Source organism: Medicago sativa, chromosome 6, assembly GCF_051527215.1.
Source record: "Medicago sativa cultivar Bolivia chromosome 6, Bolivia_mono, whole genome shotgun sequence".
Classification (NCBI taxonomy): Eukaryota; Viridiplantae; Streptophyta; class Magnoliopsida; order Fabales; family Fabaceae; genus Medicago; species Medicago sativa.
The window spans coordinates 18,420,740-18,444,228 of NC_140754.1; the positions used below are offsets into that span (position 1 = coordinate 18,420,740).

A 23,489-nucleotide genomic window follows, 5' to 3' on the forward strand; every position below is an offset into this window, starting at 1 on the left:
TATTTGAAAAATATGGTATCAACCACCGAATCGTTTGTATGAACAACGTGATGTATGTCATCTCAGAGACCAGCCATACGCCACACTTGAATAACAAACATTCTTTAACACAAATAGTTCAAGAGAATAATAGGATTTTTAAAACCAAATTGGAGTCTCAAATACTAAAGTTCTTAACACCATAAAAGGGACTTTTTACGGTACACTCGTGAATTGAAGTGTGTTCTTTCATCATAAATCAATAAATTAACAATAATTTCTTTGAGAGATAAAAATGTTTTTCGACTTTTATATTTTAGAAAATATCATTTTATCAGAAAAAAAAAATTCTTTCTTAAAAAAAAAAAAACATTATTTCATTGTCTATAACAATCATACTAAAATTTATACATATTATGGTAAAAAAACAACCAATATCCAATATCATGAATAATAAATATTTAACAAAATTAAATTTTATCTCCCCAACATTTTTGGTATATAAAATTTAGAGTGATAAGATATACCTTATTCCAATACTAAGACGACATTTGGACTCAAAGAGCACTTAAATAAGCGGGGTTGGGGCGAGAAAGAGGGAAAATGGCGGGAGAAGAGGATTAAATAGTAGGGTTAAATATGTTTTTGGTCCCTATAAATATGTCAACTTTTCGTTTTAGTCCCTCTAAAATTTTCCTTCAACTTTTAGTCCCTATAAAATTTTCAATCACTACTTTTGGTCCCTATTTTTAATTTAATTTTTGTATTTTTTTAATAAAATTGTGCAGAAATGTATAAAATATTCTAAAAAAATTCCTAAAAAAAATTAGAATTTTTTAACAAAACACAAATTAAATATGAATTTTTAACCTTAAAACATATAAAAATTCATATTAAATTCATGTTTTGTTAAAAAAAATTGAATTTTTTTTGGAGTGATTCTTATAATATTTTGAATTTTTCTGAAAAATTTTATTAAATAATATGTATTCTACATATGAGTTTACTTTAAAAGAGAGATCAAAAGTGAAGATTGAAAATTTTATAGGGACTAAAAGTTGAAAGAAAAATTTTAGAGGGACTAAAACGAAAAGTGGACATATTTATAGAGACCAAATACATATTTAACCCTAAAAAGGATTCAAATTCAAATTTGTTTATTCATTTCATTTTCGTTCTTGCTTACTTGAACTCACTCTCTCATCAATGGAAGAATCGGTGAAAAAGTGTTGTTGGAGAAAGGAAGTAGATGAGAATCTGAAGCGACTTGACTCTCTTTTGTTCGGCGCTGAAAACCACCGCGATGCCGATGATTACTCTTCCGCGATGCCGATATCGATGAAGCTTTCATTCAACACATTCGGACTCAAGCATTATCTTACCTTCATACCGCAAGAAAATCTCTTACTCCAACCATTAATCGGTAATTATTTCTTAATTAATCGTGTCATTAATCACTTTTTTCATTTTGATTTTGAGACCTGTTTTTTCGGTGATGCATTGATCGTAGTTTATTGAATGAAATTGTTTTCAATTTTATGATGAGCAATTTCGTTAGATTTTGATAAATTTGATAGTTTATGTAGCATTGACACAGACATCAACACGAGACACGACACTGGCACGTCTACACCAGTAAAAATTTGAAAGGAAAAAAAATGAATTAATTGAATATAATCATACGTGTCGGTGTCAACATCAGACACACCTTCCATCAGAAGGTTATAGTAGTTGAACATGTTTGATATATCACATGTGTCGAATAATTTAAAAAAATGAGACTGACTGAATGTAATCGTATGTGTTGGTGTTAAATATTGAATTAATTGAATGTAATCACACGTGTCGGTGACACACCTTCCATCAGACACACCTTCCATTCATTCAGTCAGTCTCATTTTTTTAAACTATTAGCGGGTGAACACATTACATTCACCCGCTAATAATTTAAAAAAATGAGACTGACTGAATGTAATTGTATCTGTTGGTGTTAAATATTGATGTTGACATGGGTCGAACACTAGACACGTATTTGATATGAAGTGTGTTGGTGTTATATTGTTTTTCGTGAGATAATTAAACTTTTTTTGGAATTAATTGCTTATTATATAATTTAAGATAATAAAAGTGATTGAACGTAATTATATGTGTTGATGTTGTGTTGGTGTCGAATACTTACGCTGACACGTGTCCGACACTAAACATGTCTTTGATCTGATGGTGCTATATATACGTTTTCATGAGATGATTGGACCTTTTGAAATTAACTGTTCATGTTTTGGTGTTGAATACTGACTCAAACACGGGTCAGGCCCTAGAAATGCCTTTGGTCTGAACTCTGAAGTGTGTCAGTGTTATATAGCTTTTGGCGAGATAATTGAAAATTTTGGAATTATTTTAGTAGCTTAGTTCAAGTAAATAACATGCAAACCTGTGAAGGCTGATATGGGTTCCTTCATAAAGATCCCACTACAAAGGAATCCGAGCTGTTCTTAACTGCCATGATGCTTCTCAGGTGGAATTACTATGCTTATCTATGGATATTGAAAATTTGGCTTAAATTGCATGAAATTTAAAGTCTTGTCAGTGGTGGCATTTGGTGTGTCTAATTTGTTGCTTGTTAGTTCGGGTCAATGAAGCATGGACACACGTCGGTGTGAATGTCGTGTTCGTGCTTCATGACTGGGTTATGAAATTTGTTTCAGATTTTTCTTAGCCAAGATAAAATAGTTTGATAAGTTTTGTGTGGTTTGTAAATAAAGTCCCACATCGTTTATATCATCTTTTATAATAATGTTTATAATAAGCTAGAGTGAACGTAGTGCAACACATGGATTGAGACGATGTGGATGGGCCCATGCTAAGTGCTGGGCTCAGGAAAGTCCCCGGGCCCAATCTGCAGAAATGCAGGCCTGGAAACAGGTAAATTCTACTTCCTTATCTTTGAGCTGGGGCTGGTTTCACACTTTCTTTCGGGTGGGTGTGAGGGCTGAGACATGTGTGGAGCCTTTGCCAGTGCCGCCAAAGAAAATTGGCCGATTCATACAGTCATTCACATGGTCCTTGCGACTATTCACATGGTCCTTGCGACTAACAGAACGGGGCTTATGTCTCCAATCCAACATTTTTTTTTCATTCACATGGTCCTTGCGACTAACAGAACGGGGCTTATGTCTCCAATCCAACATTTTTTTTTGGAAATAGGGCCTAAAGTGTTATTTTTTATGAGTACATTTGGCTTTATCATAGGTAGAACCTTGGCCAAAAAGGGGATTTAGGTTTTCTGGCGTGAGCATGCTGTAATAATCAGTGACAACTTGAGTGCCCTTTGTTTGGCAAAGGGTCAAGTTTATCATGAGAGGAGCAAACGTAATTACGTGAGGCACCACTTTTTGACGAATGAGCCTATTATCGAATTACAGAAGTTTGGCACAAGGTAATATAGCAGACATACTAACTAAACAAGTCCCAAAGAGAAACTTCATGCATATTTTGGACTTGATGAAATAACTTAAAGTGGCTAGAAAATGGGAGTTGAAGGTACTTCACCAAATGTGATGATAGGCAGATTTTTTTGTTGGATTGTAGTCTTTGTAACATCTTATTTATAATAGTGGAGATTCCGTAATTGTTTGTAGATGTTGACCACGTTGGGTGAATTGCATCTTCTTTTATAATAGATTAATAGTATAATAGATTCTGTAATTGTTGGATTAATATTTACTCTTTCATCCCGGTTTGAATCACATCTTATTTATAATAGATTAATTGTGTTTTTTTCTTTCCTTGATCTTTCTGTCTTCTACCTAAACAGTCCACATGATGGTAACCAGTCTTGGTTACTTTGAGAATCTGTGATGCAATCTTACTTGATTGACATTAACTTCCTCTAATGTTAATGCCTCGTCAATTTTCCTCTTGCTGTTGCGTTGTTTCTCAAGATTATTTTTCCTATCTATTTCCTCAGCCGAGCTTTTGATCAAGCATAAAGGTCTCCAGTGCCAGTTTTTAACACAACAGGAGATATTGATATTGACAAGATACGGAATTCTAAATACTTTCAAGCTCTTATCAATCCATCTAAAGAAAAAGATTGCAATCCATTATTCCCGTTTCTAACTAGTATTTGCTTGGTATTTTAGAGGCAAGAGCTTGGATTGTACGTGGCCTTTTAGAGAATGATGGATTGTTCAAGCTATCAAATGAGGAAATGGATATTATATGCAACTTAACCGAAGGTATAGATAGATGTTATTCTCGTTAATTACAGGATCTTCTGCATAGTAGTTTCTTTTTCTAGTTTTTCTTGGTTTCTGTTGATTTACTTTACTTTTACTTGGTTACCATTTTTTTAGGTTATTCAGGATCAGACATGAAAAACTTAGTGAAGGATGCTTCTTTGGGTCCCATAAGAGAGCAAATAAGACAAGGTGCAAAAGTTGTGAACTTGGAAAAGGAGAAGATTAGACCAGTAACTCTTCAGGTATGCAAAAGGGTGCATACAGAACATATAAATTTCAAAAATATTTCCAAGATTGATTATTAATTTTTAAATGATTTATTCACTTTGTGCAGGACTTCGAGAATTCCCTGCAAGAAGTGAGGCCTTCTGTTTCACCTAGTGAACTTGGCACCTATGAGCAATGGAACAAGCAATTTGGAAGCTTAGCAAAATGAGTATGTTCTCATTGTAAGGAAACAAAGTACCATATCAACTAGTCACCTTGCCATAGTAATAATATGAAACATGTAGGTAGAGATTGACCTTAATACTTAGCATCATAGCATCATAGGCACCCTGAATCAAATTACCTAATTATTGTATGCATCACGGAATATGTCTCAGCGCTGGCATTGTCAAATCTCGGACATGGGGTTACTGCATGGTGGATTTTGTGCCAGCCAACTTAGGCTGCAACATCAATTATATCTGCTATGTTCCGTCAAAGGCCACAATGCCATGTTTGTATGACATGATTTTAGCTGACCACCCTAAATCTTTCATCCGTCATTGATAGCACTGGCGTCGAAACAGGCCATAAATGAATTTGAATTGCATGAAAGAGAAGCGGGTGTCCGGTAAGTTGCGAGTAAAACCAATAGCAAAGCATGATGAGTGCAAAATGATAGCTGCGTGAATTACTCAAATTTCATAAAACTATCACAAATGCTGACTAGTTTTCTTTGAAACTTTTTTCAATGTCTAATTAGAGCCTGAAAGTACAAACCCTTATTTAAGAACTATAGATGGAGAAAAATGATATGCACTAGGACAAGATATTTTATTTTTGAATAAATGCACCAAGACAAAGATATAAGAATAGAGTATATATGATTTTTTTTTTTTTTGAAGAAAGTATATTTGATTATTTTTAAAAGACTATTATAAAATAGTTAGGGGTCATGCTAACCGGTGCCCCGGGAACTGGTTAAGCATACCAAAAAAGGAAATTATTATCATAAAAGGAAACTGTTTTTGACTTTTTATAAAATTAATTACACAATTTCAATGCATTAACTACTATATAATTTTCTTTTTAGCATGCTTAACCAGTGCCCAGGGCACCGGTTAGCATTTCCCAATAGTTAGTTATATATGGCAAATGACGATGAATTCTCATTGGATGACACTACGATTACAAAATAGGTATTTACGATAAGATGATGGATTCCCATTGGATGATGGTTTAAAACTATTTTACACCATGAATGTATAACATCAACCTAAAAAGTAAATAACATTTAAATGATTACAATCATAATTTTCAAGGTGCAAAGTTCTTCAAAAAATAATAAATATTTCAAGGTGCAATGCTAGGTAGTTACAAGGGGGAAAAAAAAATCAATTCAAAAGGGGATTTGAAAATTGTACCAACCAATATCTTGAACTAATTTTTATATTATTCAGAAACTGAAAATGTCTAAGTACCAATAAATATGGTAGTTTAACATGTCTATCGATTTCATATGTTGATTTTATTTTATCACACTCAACTCAAGACTCCCTATTTATGTAATGTAGCTATACTCATTAATTCAATGAGAGAAAAATGATGTGCACCATCGAAACAAACTAGTTTTACATTGACGTCCAATGAAAATAGAGAACTTATGTGATAGTTGTTTTTAAAAGACGGTTACAAAATATATACATGACAAGATGATAGGTGCCATTGGATGACGGTGTAAAACTAATTCGACTCATAAAACTTGTATACATCACCCAATTCAATCTATAATACATTTTCAAGTCTTTCAAAAAACCTTAATTGAATAACAATGCAACACATTATTGAAAGATAACGCGATCAATTACCAAATTATTGCTTGGTTAAGATTCAAGATATGGTTGCCAGTTTGCCACAATTTTAAACAGTTTCATGCACCATCTCATTAACAAAAGCAGTTACGAAATCCCAAATAAACATAATAACTTTTACTAATCTAAGCTATAAAATCATAGCAGCTCCTACAGAACCATCACCATGAGAATCTTGTAATTACTGAAGAACATGTATCGAAATGCGATTGTTGAGGCAATATGTCCCATTCTTTGCAATGAATGCATTCATCGCTTGAATCCTTGAATGGAAACGTATCGTGCCCATTTTAATGGGTTCATTACCCTCTCCAGCTCTGAAACAAACAAAGTACCATCATCTTCAGAGAATTGTAAAATCAAACATTAAACGAATTAAAAATAATATATACTTGATGTTTACCTTAGAAACATATTGACGGAAGATGAATCATATTCATAACCGGACACAATCTGATCCAAATCTGCATATTGCGAGCTTCGTGGAAGTCCTTCAATTAAAATCTGGCAAAAACAGACACAGTTATATAACAGATTAAGAGCAGTGCTTTGACAGTGATGTTTGCATTAAACAAGATCATATAGGATTTGAAATCATTGTTGTTAAATAGCGGATATATTGGCAGCACTACAGCGCTATAGCATACCTGCTTACGGGAATTTTAATAAATCACTACTACATGATTTAGTAAAAAGAATTATCAAATAGCGCCTATAGCTATAGCACTGTAACGTAGCGGAATTTGAACAATCCGCTATTTTCAGCAATCTGTGATTGACAACATTGATTTGAACTAGCAATATTCGGTTTGAAGAGAAACATTAAACTAATTTTAAAATATGCATGCCACAATCTTAGTCCATCATATATATAAAAAATCAAAGTATCATTGGATAGATGTTTTCAGAACTATATTTTTCCCTTATTAGCAAAAATTTGACTCCTCTGAAACGAGGAATAGCCATTGATTGGGAAAATCAATGGTTGAGATTTACATAACTTCCATAGTTTATTATCATGTGTGTGACTATAATTTTCAACTGTTAAATAATTCATCAATAGGACATTTCAAACATATGAGAATCCATCAAAGAATAACTTTTCTCCTATGAAACACGGATACGGACACGGACACCGGACACAACACAGATACTGACACGCCGACACAGCTAATAATTTGAAAAAATCACATAATTCAGTGTAATTACAAGTGTCGTGTCGGTGTCGGACACGACACGTGTCCGACACCGGGACACGCCTAATCCGAGGAGTGTCCGTGCTTCATAGCTTTTCTCTTAAAAAAAAAATTGATTAGCAAAGGTAGGTAATAATAATTTATACTTACAGTTCTTCCGTCGTAAGGAGTAACGATGTCCCATTGAGAACGATCAATCTGATACCAATGAAAAGAACGAAAAAAATCAAACATTTTCCAAGTGAAAACAAAGGAAGAAAGATTATTTTTTCCCTTTCTATTGGCAAGAGGTATATACAGAGCAGCATACCCTATCCAATTTGTACAAACGACCCTTCCTTCCGATCACGCGTATAGCATTGTCATAGGAACTGTAAGTAGGGAACTGCACCATCCTGATGATAGCAAAAACTTCAATTTAAATTATGTTATTCAAGTAGTCTAAGATAAGACAAATTTAGCGGCTGTTTGGATTGATTAATTTGAGTTTACCTATTGACTTAAGCACTTGTGACTGTTTGGGAGAACTTATGGAAGCAACTTATAAGATGTCCATAAGTATTTTTTATTTTTTTTAAGGAATAGATAAGTTGTATAGCTTATATATAAAAAAAAGTTTGGTTTATTATATTTTAGTGTTCCTTTTTCTGTTTCATGATTATACCTCAGTAATTGGGAATTAGGACCATTTGCATTTCTCAGTAATGAGATACCCTGTATTCAGTGTTGTCAAATAACGACTACAGCGGCGCTATAGGCTATATATAGCGTAGTGAAATTTGAACAAATCGCTATTATTCAGCGAGATGCTAATTAGTACAAAGTGTTGTCAAATAGCGACTATTGTTGCGCTATAGCCCTATAGTGTAGCAGAATTTATACAAATCGTTATTTTCCGTAATCCGCGATTGACAACAAAGCTCCGATCATATCGTTTTTGTGAAACGTAATGAAAAACTAAATATCGGATTGATCTTTCGATTTGTTCTCCAAAGATCTTTGAAAGAAACAAAAAAGATGCCATTCACTTAGGCAATAAATGCAACTGATGATATTTTTATGCCACCATGCTATGACTATCAAAATGGCCTCAAAAAAATAGACAAAAGACGGAATACATTACATTGAAATTGGGTTGAAGCTACGAGTGTACTCCATTTTAACATCGTCCAGAGTCAAATTACAACCTTCAAGGAAGTTGATGATATCTGTTTTGAGTGCATGTCTATGAACGCCAACCAGCCTACCATATGTCAAACCTGATAAGAGAATGAGAAAACAGCATAGTCATCAACTTGCATGAAAACTACTTAAACTAAAGAGTAAATAATGTTATTAGGTATTGCCAAAGCCAATAGATAGCAATGACTAGGTTAAACAATGCAGTTAACACCTTGTTTTCAATATTTATGTGTGTTTTAGTTCGACACATGTAAACGTGTGCACACATATGTTCTGTCAGTGACACTTGCATCAAAGACAAACACCATAAATTTGTAAAATTATACTCCCTCTGGAATAAAAATGATAGTTAAAAAGTCAATGTATGTAGTTAAAAATTTAGTCCACATACATCAATTTTTCAACTACCCCTTTTGCTTATATTTCATTCTAGAGGGAGTATGCATTTTCATTTTTAAACCAATAAAGTGTTTTGGGTTTTACATTTGGCAGTATGCGTGAATAGACATACTGGAAAACACTTAAAACACCAACAATGATAATGATGATGATTCAGATGCTTATCACCTTGCATGAAAACAACCTAAACTAAAGAGAGAACACCTTGTTAATAGATAGCAGTGACTGTGTTAAACATGTCAATTAACACCTTGTTTTCAAAATTCACATGTGTTTTAGTTCGCCAAATGTAAATGCACACGCATACGTTCACTTGCACCGTAGATAAATGCCATACATTTGTAAAACTATATGCATTATTATTCTCAAACCACTAAATTGCTTTAGGTTTTACATTTAGCAGTATATGTGATAATGTGAATAAAATACAATGAAAAACTTAAATACCAACAATTGTAGTCAGGATCGAGTTCTGGTTTGTAGGATCATATGATCCTACGTCCCACGGCACCTCAATCGTGCTTCAACTTTACTCAGGTTCGTTATTGCCCTGTTTTCATCTGTTCGGTGTTCGCTCTGTTTTTCCTCTGTTTACTCTGTTTTTCCTCTATGTGTTTGCTTGTTTCCTCTGTTTTTCCTCTTTTTTCTCTGTTTTTTAGCTTGGTTCCTGTTTTTCCTCTATTTTCTCTGTTTTTTCTCTCTCAACTCTATCAAAAACTGATCGATCCTACTTACGGATCGTGTTACGATCCTCATGTTTACGATCTTTTATCAGCCTACCGACCCTACTTAAAAACTCAACCTGACTACATTGGCAACAATGATAATGATAGTGAGGTTTTTCTATTATCCCCAACAATTGGTGATCAATATTTATCCAGGTGTTCTATTTAAATCAAACATAAACTACAACCAATAATTTCAAAATTTATATTTCAATTACACTAAATAGGACACTGCTACGTATTGGCGAGTGACAACTAAATGCTAAGGAATAACTTAAGAAAGACTTAGGCCTTGTTTGGATAAATAGCTTAATTAAGCATTTATCGTATACAACAGCAATGATTTAAAGGTTACATGATGATTTCACAGCATTGCTCTTCTCCTAAAAATATGTAAGGTGTAGGAGAGGTAGTCAAAATCCGTAAGGAGATGTAAAGTCGCAGATCGTAGAATCGTTACACAAATCCTAGGATTGTACAAAATTCATAAAACTCGAATATATGCATATAAAATAGCATACGTAGTTAAAAGAACACTTTAAATACGTAATTAAATTAAAGTTCATAAGCATAATTCACATAACATAACAACATGGTTGCATAATTCTCAAACATAACTAAAACTAGTAAAAAACTAGTCTCAAAAACAACAAAATAAAACTCAAGCCAGCACCAACATGATGCACTTAAACTAGTCTCAAACAAATAACCAGAAAGTCTTACGAGTTACTAAAACAGGTCATCTTCTTGACCCGAGTTACTGAAACGGGTTTCTCTGACCCATGATTTGAAATTGATCCATCTTTCCTAACCCTAGAGTGCACCGTCGCGACTTCTAACACTGCAACCTGGAACGCAGAATCCACTCCAAGATCGTGGATTTTACGATTAACGGATGCAATTATACACAATTTCACTGATTTAGGATTCTGGGTATAGTCATGATCCTTCAAGGCAACGTTAATCGCAAAATCGTAGGATTATACAATTAAAATCCCCATTTTGACTACAATGAGTAGGTAAAACTAAAAAATTGCCCAAACCCGATCTTTTCCCTCCTAATTATTCAATCCAAACATACTGTAAATGTTTAAAGATTCTGCTACAGTGATACCCTAAAGAAAATAAAGAATTTTCTAAAATTAACAGCAATAACTTCTTGATCTTCCTCCTAATAATCATATGGAAAAATTGCATTAATCATCCGTTAGGTATGCATAAATGACACATACACTCCTCTATTTAGTAAAAGACATTAAACTCCTCTATGTTCCGCATTCTTCCCTATATTGGAGAAATACAAGGATGTCTGTGTCTTTTAATCTATAAAGCACAGACTCCGAAGCGACGACTAATGTCCAAAGTATAGCCTATACGACACTGGAACACTGACCACATACATAATCTTATTTACGTACATTACATATATGTATGTATATATGTAATTAACATGAAAAAAATCTACATTGAGAATTAAGATTGATATTCAACCTTCTGATGATAATGCAAATCATATTAATTCTGTACAAAGTTTCAGTAATGATAATGACCCTTAAAAAAAGGAATACAAAGACCAAGATGAATCACTTCTGATGCAAATCATTCCTTACATACATAATTCTAAGACAGGAAGATGGAAGACGTCTTTTCATAACAATTAGTAAATCCTATGATAATGAGTATAAAAAAAAATAAAAAATTATGAGAGACATCATTTTGCTATTTGTCTCAAAAAGTAAAGGATCTATTCTAAGGATTACAAGTGTCCAAGAAATATCTGACCAATAGCAGGGTTCAGCTCAGTCTCTTGGTGTGCATCCAAGACGTTTCTAACAGGTGTTTGAACACAAAAAATATAGATTTTGGACACGGTTAAGAGTGTCTGGCACATGTTCAAGGCGTGTCCGAGAAGTGGTGTCGGTGCCTGAAACGCGTCTAACATGCCTGACACGTCAGTTGGGAGATGTGTTCTTGGTGCATCTTAGCATTCAATGACAACAATTCGCTCAACAAATAAGGGTGGTGAATATTATGTTAGCTCAAAAACTAAAAGGGTGGTTGTATGTTTCATTATTTAAGCATAATAACTCAATAGATCAATGCAATTTTCCCCAATATCAACAATAACAATCCTAATTAAAACAAGAGAAAATAGAAAATGCACCGTCAGTGTAAAATAGTTTTACAGTGACATCCAATGAGCATCTTTATTCCACCAAATCACAGATATTTTTTATTTTTTTTTTGAAAGAACCAAATCACAGATATTTTAAAATTAGTTGTACAGCATGGTAGATTGAAGGTTTCTTATTGGATGACAGTGCAAAACTATGATACACCCTCAGTGCAATTTCCCTAATATTAACAATAACAATCCTAATTAAAACAAGAGACAATCGAAAATGCACTGTCAGTGTAGTAAAATAGTTTTACAGTGACATTCAATGAGCATATTTCATTCCACCAAATCACAAAGATTTTTTAATATTATTCGTATGACATGGCAGATTGATGGTTTCTTATTACATGACAATGTAAAACTAGTTTACACTGTAAGTGCAATTTTCTCAATATTAACAGTAACAATCCTAATTAGAACAAGAGAAAATAGAAAATGCACCATCAGTGTAAAATAGTTTTACACTAACATCCAATGAACATCTTGTATTCCACAAAATCACAAAGATATTTTAAAATTAGTTGTATGACATGGCAAATTTATGGTTTCTTATTGGATGACAGTGTAAAACCATTTTACACCGTCAGTGCAATTTTCCCAATATTAACAATAACAAGCCTAATTAAAACAAGAGAAAATACAAAATGCACTGCTAGTGTAAAATAGTTTTACACTAACATCCAATGAGCATCTTGTACTCAGCTTTGCCAAATCACTAAAATATTTTAAAATTAGTTGTATGACATGGCAGATTGATGGTATTGGTGTCTTATTGGATGACAGCGTAAAAATATTTTACACCATCATTGCATGCCCAATAAACTCTTAAAACAATTCACCTACAAAAACTAAGCCAAAAATCCAACATAACTTTCAAATCAAGCATAACAAAACTATACAAACAAATCCACAAAAAGGGTATACCTGAATTGGTTGTATCCAAAAAAGGAGGTGTAGCAGTTGTTGAATCCTGTGGTGGCTTTTCAGCTTCAGTAGAGAAGAATCTAGCCACAAAACCATTGCTTCTCTGAAATGCACTAACACTAGAGTTTGTTTTCTTCAATGTAGCTCTTACAACACTACCCATCTTCCACAATTAACCCTAAATTCACATCACAAAACAACATTCATAAAAAACCCATTTTTATCACCATAAATATCAATATAAAAATTCAATTTTACATCAAAAAATTCAATCACTATGTGAAAAAATTACATTTTTGAACACTATGAAGCAAAATGAAAAATGGGTTGGAAAAAAATAAGAGAAAGATGAGATTTTAGAAAATTTACCTGTTCGGATTTTTTCTGCTACGATCGCTGAAGGAATGAAGAGTGAGAGAGTGAAATGAGAAAAGAAGCGTAGGGCATCAAACAAGTGAAGTGGGATGGGCTTTTAGTTTTGGGTGTCCAACTATTAACAATATGATTATTACTTTTCTCACCCTACCAATTTCTTGCACGCCCTATTTTGTTTACGAAAATATCATGAGATTTTCGGATTCTATAATTCAAATTGAGTTTTATCCTTTTTTTGGGATGGAAAAATAATTCCTTTTACAAATTCGGATATTATAATTTGAACACCGCAGAAAATAGGGTGCATTCCTTACTTTTTTCAGATTATATAATTTGTATTGTATTAGCGCAAGTTCTACGCTTGTTTGCAACATAGATAACCAATTTAAGAACTATATTAATCTTCATAACTCTCATTATTCTGTTTTAGGTCATTATTAGCTGTTTCTAGTTGAAAATCCAGTTTACAGGGTATTTGATCAGTTTGTTCTGAAACTTTCATGTAAAATCAGAAGAAGGAAAAAACAATGATCAAAACTCCCGAAAAATTTCGTTTTTGGGAACTTTTAATCTAAAATGAAATTTAATAACATAAAGGTTTAATGAAAATGAGATTTAATTTAAGAGAGGTTTAATGAAAATTATCAAACTTCATTAGCAATGGTATAAAAAAAATGTCATTCTAATGTTTATAGACGGTTCTTGGAATTTTCAATTTTTTTTAAACAGTTCCCAAAACAACCTTTAGTAAAGGTAATTCCAAATTCCATTGCTTTCTAAAAAATCAATATTAATGTTTAAATAATAACATTTTTTTTTCTTTCAAAAAAAAAAAAACATTTTAGTGGGTCACCATTCTTTTAGATCCCAACCATTCATTTAAATCTAATGGTTCATATTGATTTTGTACCCAAAAAAATTGGAGGTCTCGTAGGGTGCTTGACCAGCAGCACCCCTAGTATTTATACTATGGACGTTGTTTCAAGTTTCAAGTCAACTTCTTGTAAACAAAAAAAAAAAGTCTCAAGTCAACTTTCTCTAAAAGGAAAAAGGTTTCTAGTCAATTTGACTTGTTTGCTTAAAAAACACACAATTTGACTTGTGTTGAGAATATATATTCATCTATATTATTTTTTGACAAAATTAAAATAATTAATCTATTTGAAAATTCATAATTCATCCTTTAACCTTCAATCGGTGATAATTATAAAACCAAGTGGGGAAACCATTCAAAGTAAAAATACAAAGATAGGAGAATTAATAAGAAAAAACAATACAATGCTCCATTACACTTCATTTTTGCTAGTGCTTCTTCTATGTGTTACATCCTCATATTCTAGCAAAGTTGTGGAAGTTAATGTCATTTGCCAAAAAGCAAAAAACCCTTCCTTTTGTTCAACTCTTCTCAATTCAAAGCCTGGAGGGGCAAAAGGCGCAGACCTTGTTAGTCTTGCGCAATACACAATTGATGTGCTTCGCGTCAATTTGACTAACACAGTGAAGCTAATCAATACGCTGATCTCGCAAAGTGGTAAAGATGTCAAAGCTTTAACACATTACAAAAATTGTTTGAAATATTATTTTGCTGATGGAGGTGCTATTTTTGTGCTTGGGAACATAGAAAGAGTTTTGAAGGAGGGAAATTATAATCTCATGAGTGTTGGAGCAAACGACATTATACATGACATTAGTGATTGTATTAATGATCCTAATTATCATGATACTTCTTCCCTTCCAAATTATGGTCAAGTTGCCTTGCAAATTGATCAAATTATTCAAATTATAGCAGTTTTTTTAATGTCTAATTAATTAAATGTTGTTTTGTACGTCCGAAGGTTAATGTTTGAATAATAATGAAATGCATCTATAGCTATTTATCTACCTGACTATTTATTTATTTATTTACAAATAATATATTTGAGAATCATGTCTAATTAATTGCATAATATTGGATGAATAACTTGCATTGTTACAAGAGAAGGCATTAACATTCTGACCAGAAGTGTATTATATAGATCAAATTAGGTTCTGGATGCAGAACCATAATTGATGAGTTTAAAGCCTTAGAAGAGATTAACAACTCACATGGGTCGACCCGGGTGGCACTTTGGTGCCATTAATGGCACCATGCCATTAGATCTCCACCACACACACACATCACACACACACATCCCCAATGGCCAGGATGTAATGGCACGGTGCCATTAATGGCACCCAAGTATTTCCCGGTCGACCCATTGAGTTAAAGTAACCACACAAATCAATGTAGACATTCATATCTTTACAAAAAAAAAAGAAAACTTTAAAACATTATGTATACCAATCTCAACATCTACTCTTTTATGTGTGATACACTTGAGGTGTTAGGTAGGCACCAAGAGCGTAAATTTGGAACATAAAGGTATATGATTTAAATCTTCTCTAAGATAGTTGTAATTGTAAAATGATAATTAGTGTTAGTCTAATTATAATTAGTGTTAGTCTAATTAATATTTTTTTTAAATCCCTAGTAGAGAAGTAATCATAAAGAGAATACAGTAGAAACTCTTTAATTTAATACTCGGTAAATTAATAAACTCTCTAAAATAATAAATTTGTCCGGTCCCAACTTGGGCCAATGTAAAAAATTGAAATACTCGATAAAATAATAAGATAATAATTTTTCGGGAGATCCCTTTATAATTTTCGGTCCCAAGAAAATCATAAATTAATAATTCATAGAAACTGAAAAAAATATATTAAGAATACATTGAACACATTTGTTCCTCTTGTTTACGTTTACTGTACTTTAAAAGTCATTATTCATTTCCAATGCATATGAACACAGTAGTTAGTAGTTACTAATTTACGTTGAGTCTCAAGGTTCACTGCAACGTAATTCTAAGAGGCATAGACTAATTTGCCTTTTTGTTTGGTATGTACAGTATAATTACTTAAAAACTTTTTAAATTAATAATTATTAATTTATCGATAAATTAATAACTCTCTAAATTAATAAATTTCTTCGATCCTGACATTATTAATTTATAGAGTTTTAACTGTACAGTTGTTTTCTTAACCAGTGCCCCGGGGACACCGGTTAACATGGCCCTAAAGAGAATACAATATAGGTTTAACTATTTGTAGTCTTTAACTATTTGAAAGTTTTAAAATATGTCCCCAATTTAAGTCTTTGAATCTGTCAAAAATATTTAATTTAAGAGATGAACCAATATTTGTGACGAAGTCCTTGAGTTTTTAGGTAATTTGCAATTAGACCGCTACTAAAACTTTAAATAACTTTAATTTGGTCTCTAACCTACTAAACAATTTGTATACTGTCCCTCTGTATTGCTTTTTTCTGTTGTCGCGAGTTTTTTTTTTTTTTTTTTTTGTTTGTGTCTTGCAAGGACTTTGGCATTAATAACATTGTTGATTTAATCTTTAAAAAAAAACATTTGTTGATTTTAAAAAAAATGAGTCGCTAAATTAGGGAACCTAATTACAAATTATTTAAAAATTTAGGGACCCAATTAAGCATTTTTAAGAGTATGATAAATTAATGTTTATGATTAATATATTTTTAATTTTTTTTTGAAGAATAATATATTTTTAATTTTAACAATATTATAAAAACAAAGATTAAATTTGAAGAAAAAAATATAAATCCTCTAAACCAACCACCACCCCAAAAAACCCTTATCCAAAACCTTTCCCTCCCCAATATCCTCTATTTCTTCAACTTGGTTCTTCATTATTTCCAAAACCCTTCACTCCTTTCCCCTTTAAACCCGCAAACAAAGCCTAAAAAGGCGAATTTCTAGCCACTTAATTACTTGATATAAAAACTCAGATAATTTGGTAACCACATTAAACCCAAAATATAATAATTGTATAAGTTAACAAGGGGCTTCCGGAGGAGAACTGGAGATATAATTGTATAAGTTAACAAGGGGCTTCCGGAGGAGAACTGGAGATATATCCTCATCCACATCAATATCAAATAATTCATGCCTATATAGATAAAGGACGACACTTGAAGAGTGATTTGTGGTTGGTCGTCATGTGTCATAAAAACAATATCGTGGTTTTAGAAAATAATTAAAGCAACTGTAAATCTTGAAAGAGCACTATCAAACACGATCAAAATTTCAATACCCATTGGCCAATTTGGGTCCCGTCCATATTATTTTTGCAATACCATAAACGAGATTAAAATTATTCACTATTCTATTGGAACGAATAAGAAACCAATGATTCTGTATTGTTATGTGAACCATTGATACTCTACGGTCCAATAAAATCATGAACCGTTTTTACTTGTTTCAGGGATTTCAACGATAATATGTACGAAAACCACCACGACCAACCGATGTAAGAATTCAAACCATATTCGATTGTCCTGTTTCGAAAAATTCATAAAGTCGTTACTATATTATTTCTTAACATATTACTCTAAAGTCTAAACACACGTCGAACAACCAATATGACACTCTACATGTCTTTGTCCTCTTCATATATCACTAACTTTTTAAATGTGTCTATGCATTGTGTATCACTCGTTGTTTGTGGTGTTGTATACATATATAGCTATGGAGGGAGAGATGAGAAGAAATAAGTAGGTAAGTAAGGTTTCGAATTCATCTCTTTAATGTGGGAGGCACCCTCACTCTCCCACCACCACCAAAACACATATCATCAATATTATAGGCCTATATATATAATAACTTTAAGCTATATATTCAACTACTCATGAACCAAAACAAGTGAAACAGGGGCTTTGGAGTAAAACAACAAAACAAATAAAAAAAATTGGAGGAAATGAAGAGATAATAGAGTGTAACCTTGAGACGAGAGGTTGAGGGAGAAGAATTCTATTTATTGACAATAACATTGGTCTTTTGATTTGCATGGCCATGTGCTAGCTGTTACTCGTGAAGCAAAAGAAGCCAAAAAACAATTGCAAGTACAACATGCTTTACTTATTTTGTTGAAGCAAACTCTTAACAGCTGAAAGTCACCTTGACCTAGACTCAGAATTTGAAGATTTTGTTTTACTTTTTGGTTTTCAGTTATTTGGGATTACTTTTTTCCAAGCCTGGTCAAGGTGTACAATTGAAAAGAATTTATTTATTTTTTGTTAAATTCATATGGAACAAAATAATTTGTGTTAATTATGTGTTAATTTTTTGATAAAAATATTTAACAATATTAGTTTTCTTTCTACATGTTACTATTATAAAGAGAAAGATGAGGTCATGTGGTAAGATCAATTGCACAATATACATTCATTGTCTTTTTTAAGAAATCAAACTAATACATCGAAATTATTACGTGAGAGAATCGAAACTTGGACATTAAAATAAGCACACTCTAAGGTGTCAAATCAACACCACCACTTCCACACCAAACTAAGTGGGTTCGCAATAGACATTCATTAAAAACATAAACATTTGACCTAATTGTAGGATTGGACGATAAAATAATCTTATGAACGTGACATTTGTAATATCTAACTCGTCTATATACATCTGACATGTAGATGGGCGGTAGGGGGATGAAAACTAGATTTTTGAAGAGATTTAGTAGGGTTAAAATTTCAAATTTGGTAAGTGGAAATGGTAAATTGTGTTGGATGAAATTCCATATAGACATCTCTTTGTTCTACACCTTTTTTTGTGGGAATTATTAACATGGGCAATACATTGTTTTTGATTTGGCGATTTTGATAATTAAACTTTGCGATGAATACCAATTCTTGAATAGCACACTGAAATAAATGTAATCTATTTGTTCTACCAACTTGTAAAATTCAAACTTAAGAGGAAGTGTCTCTAAATTTCCCCAATCTATTACGCTCATTGAGTTGAAAAATCAAATAGTAACTGAGAAACGATTCCATTTGAGGGGTAACTGAGAAACAATGCAATGATGAAGATTTTAGTGAAAGTAGTATTTAATTGTATAATGTAGGTGTGAGTTGTGATTAATGTAATGTAATTTACTACTAGTTCATAATTTTTTCATTCGAAGTTCAATGTAGTGTAATTTCAGATTTTTTTTTCATTCCATATGAGTTCAATGTAGTCCAAAATCTTTTTTTAATGATAAATGTTATTTCAATTCTTTATCCCTCGTCGGTTTTTTTTAATGATAAATGTAATATCAATTCTTATGTTAGTTTTTTTTTTCCTCCTTGTCAAGATTTGAATCTTGAATCTCCCATTCTTTATCCCTTAGTTCAAACCAATTGAGTTACACAACTCCCTTGATGTAATCCAAGATCTAATATTGAATTACATGGAATAGACCAAAGCCGGCAACCAAAACACAATTAACTTATTTTTCAGACGCTATTAGCTTATTTAACTATCTTATAACTTATTTTTCAAACACTATTGTTTGAATTTTTTTTCTCATTTTTACCCTCATCATTTTAACTAAAACCCGATTTTACCGATTATAATACATAATTGCCTTTAAGGAAAAAATGGTTAGGTTTAATTAAATTTCTGATTTTAAGGGCTAGTAATAAACGAATAGTTACATTTAATTAAAAAAAATTACTTTAACATTAAAAAAAGAAGAAGTTACATTTAAGAAGAAGAAAAAAGGTTACGTTTAAAGAAAAGAAAGTGTTGTTACGTTAATTTTTTTAGGTGGTGTTACGTCCAGCTTTGTTATGTTTAATTATTATTTTTTGTTACATGCTGTGTTTAATTTTCCTTTTTTAGGGGTCGTTACAATGTTAGGTTTAAATTAAGAATGTTCATTCACGGCATTTTATATTTATCATCTAATTGAATCGTCATAAATAAGATCATCAATTATCAGTCATCAACCATCAGCTATAAGGTTTTAATATTTTCTCATCTTTTTAATTGACCAGAACTATATAAAGCTAAGGAGTGAAGCAAGCAAATGACCAATATTACAACTATTACAAGAAAATACAATATGGTTCGTTTTTCATCCATAACCATTGTGTTTCTTCTATCTATTGCATCCTCATATGCAGCCAAAATTGTAAATGTGCATACCATTTGCAAGAAAACTCAAAACCCTACTTTTTGTTCAACTTTTCTCAAATCAAGACCTCGTAGTGTACATGGAGACCTTGTTAGCCTTGTAAAATACACCATTGAAGATATTCATGCCAAAATAACCAACACAATCAATCTAATCGAAAAACTAAGCGCACGAAGTCATAATAGCTTTGAAAAATCCCAATACCAGATATGTTCACTAGTTTTTACTGGTGCTCTTGATGAAATTGAGGAAGCTCAAGGTTTCATTGAGAGTAGAGAGTATGAGGGTTTGTATGAGGGTGCAAAATCTATTAGAGAAGATATTCCAGATTGTCTTAATGGAGCTGATGAAAACCCTTCTTTTGGTGATAATACTTTGCTTGCAAAATATGCTCATGATGTTGAGAAAGTTGCTGAGATTATTTTAGTTATCTCAAATATTTTGAGACATTAGAATACTTGTAGTTTTCTTTTTGAGGGAAAATATTTACTCATATATAATTTGTATTTCTTGAATAATGTTGCAACATATGGATCAATTTGGACATTTATAAAATCTTGCAAATATAAAGTTTCATGAGTGTAACAATAATTGATCGAATATGTGTGATTTTTGTTTCAATTTTTTAGGCAATTTATACTAGTACTCTAATGTTTCTTTGATGGAGATTTAAATTATGGTTTTGAATGGTTTATTGACCATGCTACATCTTTCAACGAGATTATGTTTATAGTCATTTGTTGGGTTATCTAGCAGATTAGAAATGACATGGTGTTCAACGACGGTAAATGGATTATCTGACAATGTTTTAACAAAATTCATTCTCTTATATCCCGTTTCCTGCAGGTCCTAGGTACTCCTACCATTCAAATATTGATGTGTGATTGTGTGAGGTCTAGATTCGTCCTCTAGAAGACACAATAAAAGTAATGTGGATGGCAGCTCTTTCAACAATCTTGAAAGATCGGGCTTTGGCGGCATCTTGCGCAACAACAACGGGCACCGGTTACTTGGGTTCTCTAGCTCTCTAATTCCTTATGTGTCGAACTTCATACAATTTTAAATGGTCTCAAGATTGCTCAAACTAAACGATTGAGAAATATTATCAATGAATCAGATTCCACTATAGCAGTTGATTTCACTTCTCATGCAACTTCTCAACTCCATCCTTGTGCTCCTCTCATCTAAAAAATTCGTCATTTTTGTATGGGGGATCGGAACATTTCTTTTCAAACATTATTAATGTTTCTATAAATTAATAATGTTTCTTTGAGACATTATTAATGTTTCTATAAATTAATAATGTCAGGACCGGAGATATTTATTAATTTAGAGAGTTATTAATTTATCGATAAAATAATAATTATTAATTTAAAGAGTTTTTAAGTAATAATACTGTACATACCAAACAAAAAGGCAAATTAGTCTATGCCTCTTAGAATTACGTTGCAGCGAACCTTGGGACTCAACGTAAATTAGTAACTACTGTGTTCATATACATTGGAAATCAATAATGACTTTTGAAATACAATAAATGTAAACAAGAGGAACAAATGTGTTCCATGTATTCTTAATATATTTTTTTCAGTTTCTATGAATTATTAATTTATGATTTTCTTAGGACCGAAAATTATAAAGGGATCTCCCGAAAAATTATTATCTTATTATTTTATCGAGTTTTTCAATTTTTTACATTGGCCCAAGTCGGGACCGGACAAATTTATTATTTTAGAGAGTTTATTAATTTACCGAGTATTAAATTAAAGAGTTTCTACTGTACTCTTAGAGACGAAAATGAATGTATCGATTGGTTCAAACCTGTAAGATAGACATTTTTGCCAAGGAACATATCAGTGAAAACTATTTTGTGCTTTTGGTTCAATTACACAATAGATATTCTATCAACACTATAAATTGTAAATAGTAACATTGTTTCAACGATTTTCATCATGTTTGTTGCATAAGTTCTCAATATTAGTTAAATAAACAAACATGAAAAGATAAAAACTAATTAAACAAACATGGTAAGATAAAAACTAATTAAAATAATACAAAGTAACATACTTCAAGTTGAACTATCATTCCCACTGAAATGGCGGAAGAATCGATAGTGAAGGTGGCATCCGTGTAAACCAATGTTCGAAAGGGCAATGGTCACTAAAGCTTCCATCTTTTACATTATAGATTTTCATATCAAATGGTCCATTAGGGTAAGGATGCCGTGCTTCTTCGAAATAATCATCGGTGTAATAAATTGAATCTTTTTGTAGATAATTATCAAAATATGAAACCGATATAGATACAAAATCACTATCACCCACAAATAAAACATTGTCTCCCAAACTATCAACTTATACACTTCGAATCTTTTAGTACCACTACTAGGCAAATTACTATCTTCATCATCAGTGTCATCATCGGGAAAACCAATAAATTTCCTTACAAGCCACAAGTTTCCCTCCAATGATTTTACTAAATATGCCCGACGAGTTACAAATATCAAAAGAGACAATGTTATTCCATCGTCCTGCGGCATAGACCAGCCCTTTATAAAATATAACATCGCTGAAGCAAAAATAGACGTCATCAACATAAGTCCAAAACTTTTGTCCAACTTTTATGAAAGCAAGAAGCGTAGCATCAATCGCAACCACAACATAATTGTGAGGCCTAATTGTAGGATTTGCCGATAAAACAACCTTATGAACGTTACATTCATAATATCTAACTCGTCTATATATATCCGGCATGTGGATGGGTGGTAGAGGGATCGAAACTAGATTTTTGAAGGGATTTAGTAGGGTTATAATCATAAGTTTGGAAATAAAATTCATCTTTGCTACCCAACCATGACTTGAACCACAAAGCCTCTTATTATAAGGGAGTGGTAATTGGAAGTGGTAAATTTTGTTGGATGAAATCCCATATAAACATCTCTTTGTTCTACACCTTTTTTGTGGGAATCATTAGGGTAAACTATTTTTCGGACTAAATAACTCAGTAGGCAAATTTTTGAACTAAATAGTAACTAAATAACTATTTTTGAACTCAGTAGGCAATTACGTTTATTACCACATGTTTAAGTGTGTGTCAGTGTCATGTCCAATCTCGGTGTCAGTGTATCATAGCTAGTAACTAAACTAAAGGTATGATGAAAATGATAAAAAGAGGTATGATGAAAATGATAAAAAGATCATATAGAT

At 32.1% G+C, this 23,489-nt stretch overlaps 4 protein-coding genes, 1 non-coding gene and 1 pseudogene across 5 annotated transcripts; 4 read left to right on the forward strand and 2 right to left on the reverse strand.

Annotated features, from left to right (window-relative positions):
• Positions 1 to 1,134: 1,134 nt before the first annotated feature.
• On the forward strand, positions 1,135 to 4,927 carry LOC146913410 (ATPase family AAA domain-containing protein FIGL1-like). The gene is made up of 4 exons (XM_085716568.1): positions 1,135 to 1,402; positions 4,122 to 4,217; positions 4,335 to 4,462; positions 4,555 to 4,927. The coding sequence occupies exons 1-4, from the start codon at positions 1,186 to 1,188 to the stop codon at positions 4,654 to 4,656; spliced, it is 543 nt and encodes a 180-aa protein (XP_085572694.1). The 5' UTR covers positions 1,135 to 1,185; the 3' UTR covers positions 4,657 to 4,927.
• Positions 2,809 to 3,101, forward strand: LOC146913411 (RNase MRP). The gene has a single exon (XR_015016993.1).
• Positions 4,928 to 6,268: 1,341 nt separating the features above from the next.
• Positions 6,269 to 13,329, reverse strand: LOC146913412 (Ribosomal protein S24e family protein). Its single transcript, XM_085716569.1, has 7 exons — positions 13,273 to 13,329; positions 12,904 to 13,081; positions 8,618 to 8,753; positions 7,805 to 7,889; positions 7,645 to 7,692; positions 6,702 to 6,802; positions 6,269 to 6,615 (listed from the first exon to the last, which is right to left on the reverse strand). The coding sequence occupies exons 2-7, from the start codon at positions 13,064 to 13,066 to the stop codon at positions 6,480 to 6,482; spliced, it is 669 nt and encodes a 222-aa protein (XP_085572695.1). The 5' UTR covers positions 13,067 to 13,081; positions 13,273 to 13,329; the 3' UTR covers positions 6,269 to 6,479.
• Positions 13,330 to 14,513: 1,184 nt separating this feature from the next.
• LOC146913413 (pectinesterase inhibitor 1-like) lies at positions 14,514 to 15,297 on the forward strand. Its single transcript, XM_085719568.1, has one exon. The coding sequence runs from the start codon at positions 14,557 to 14,559 to the stop codon at positions 15,085 to 15,087; it is 531 nt and encodes a 176-aa protein (XP_085575694.1). The 5' UTR covers positions 14,514 to 14,556; the 3' UTR covers positions 15,088 to 15,297.
• A 4,917-nt stretch (positions 15,298 to 20,214) lies between these two features.
• LOC146913414 (pectinesterase inhibitor-like) lies at positions 20,215 to 20,739 on the forward strand. The gene has a single exon (XM_085720925.1). The coding sequence runs from the start codon at positions 20,215 to 20,217 to the stop codon at positions 20,737 to 20,739; it is 525 nt and encodes a 174-aa protein (XP_085577051.1).
• A 1,576-nt stretch (positions 20,740 to 22,315) lies between these two features.
• Positions 22,316 to 23,240, reverse strand: LOC146913415 (uncharacterized; annotated as a pseudogene).
• Positions 23,241 to 23,489: the final 249 nt, after the last annotated feature.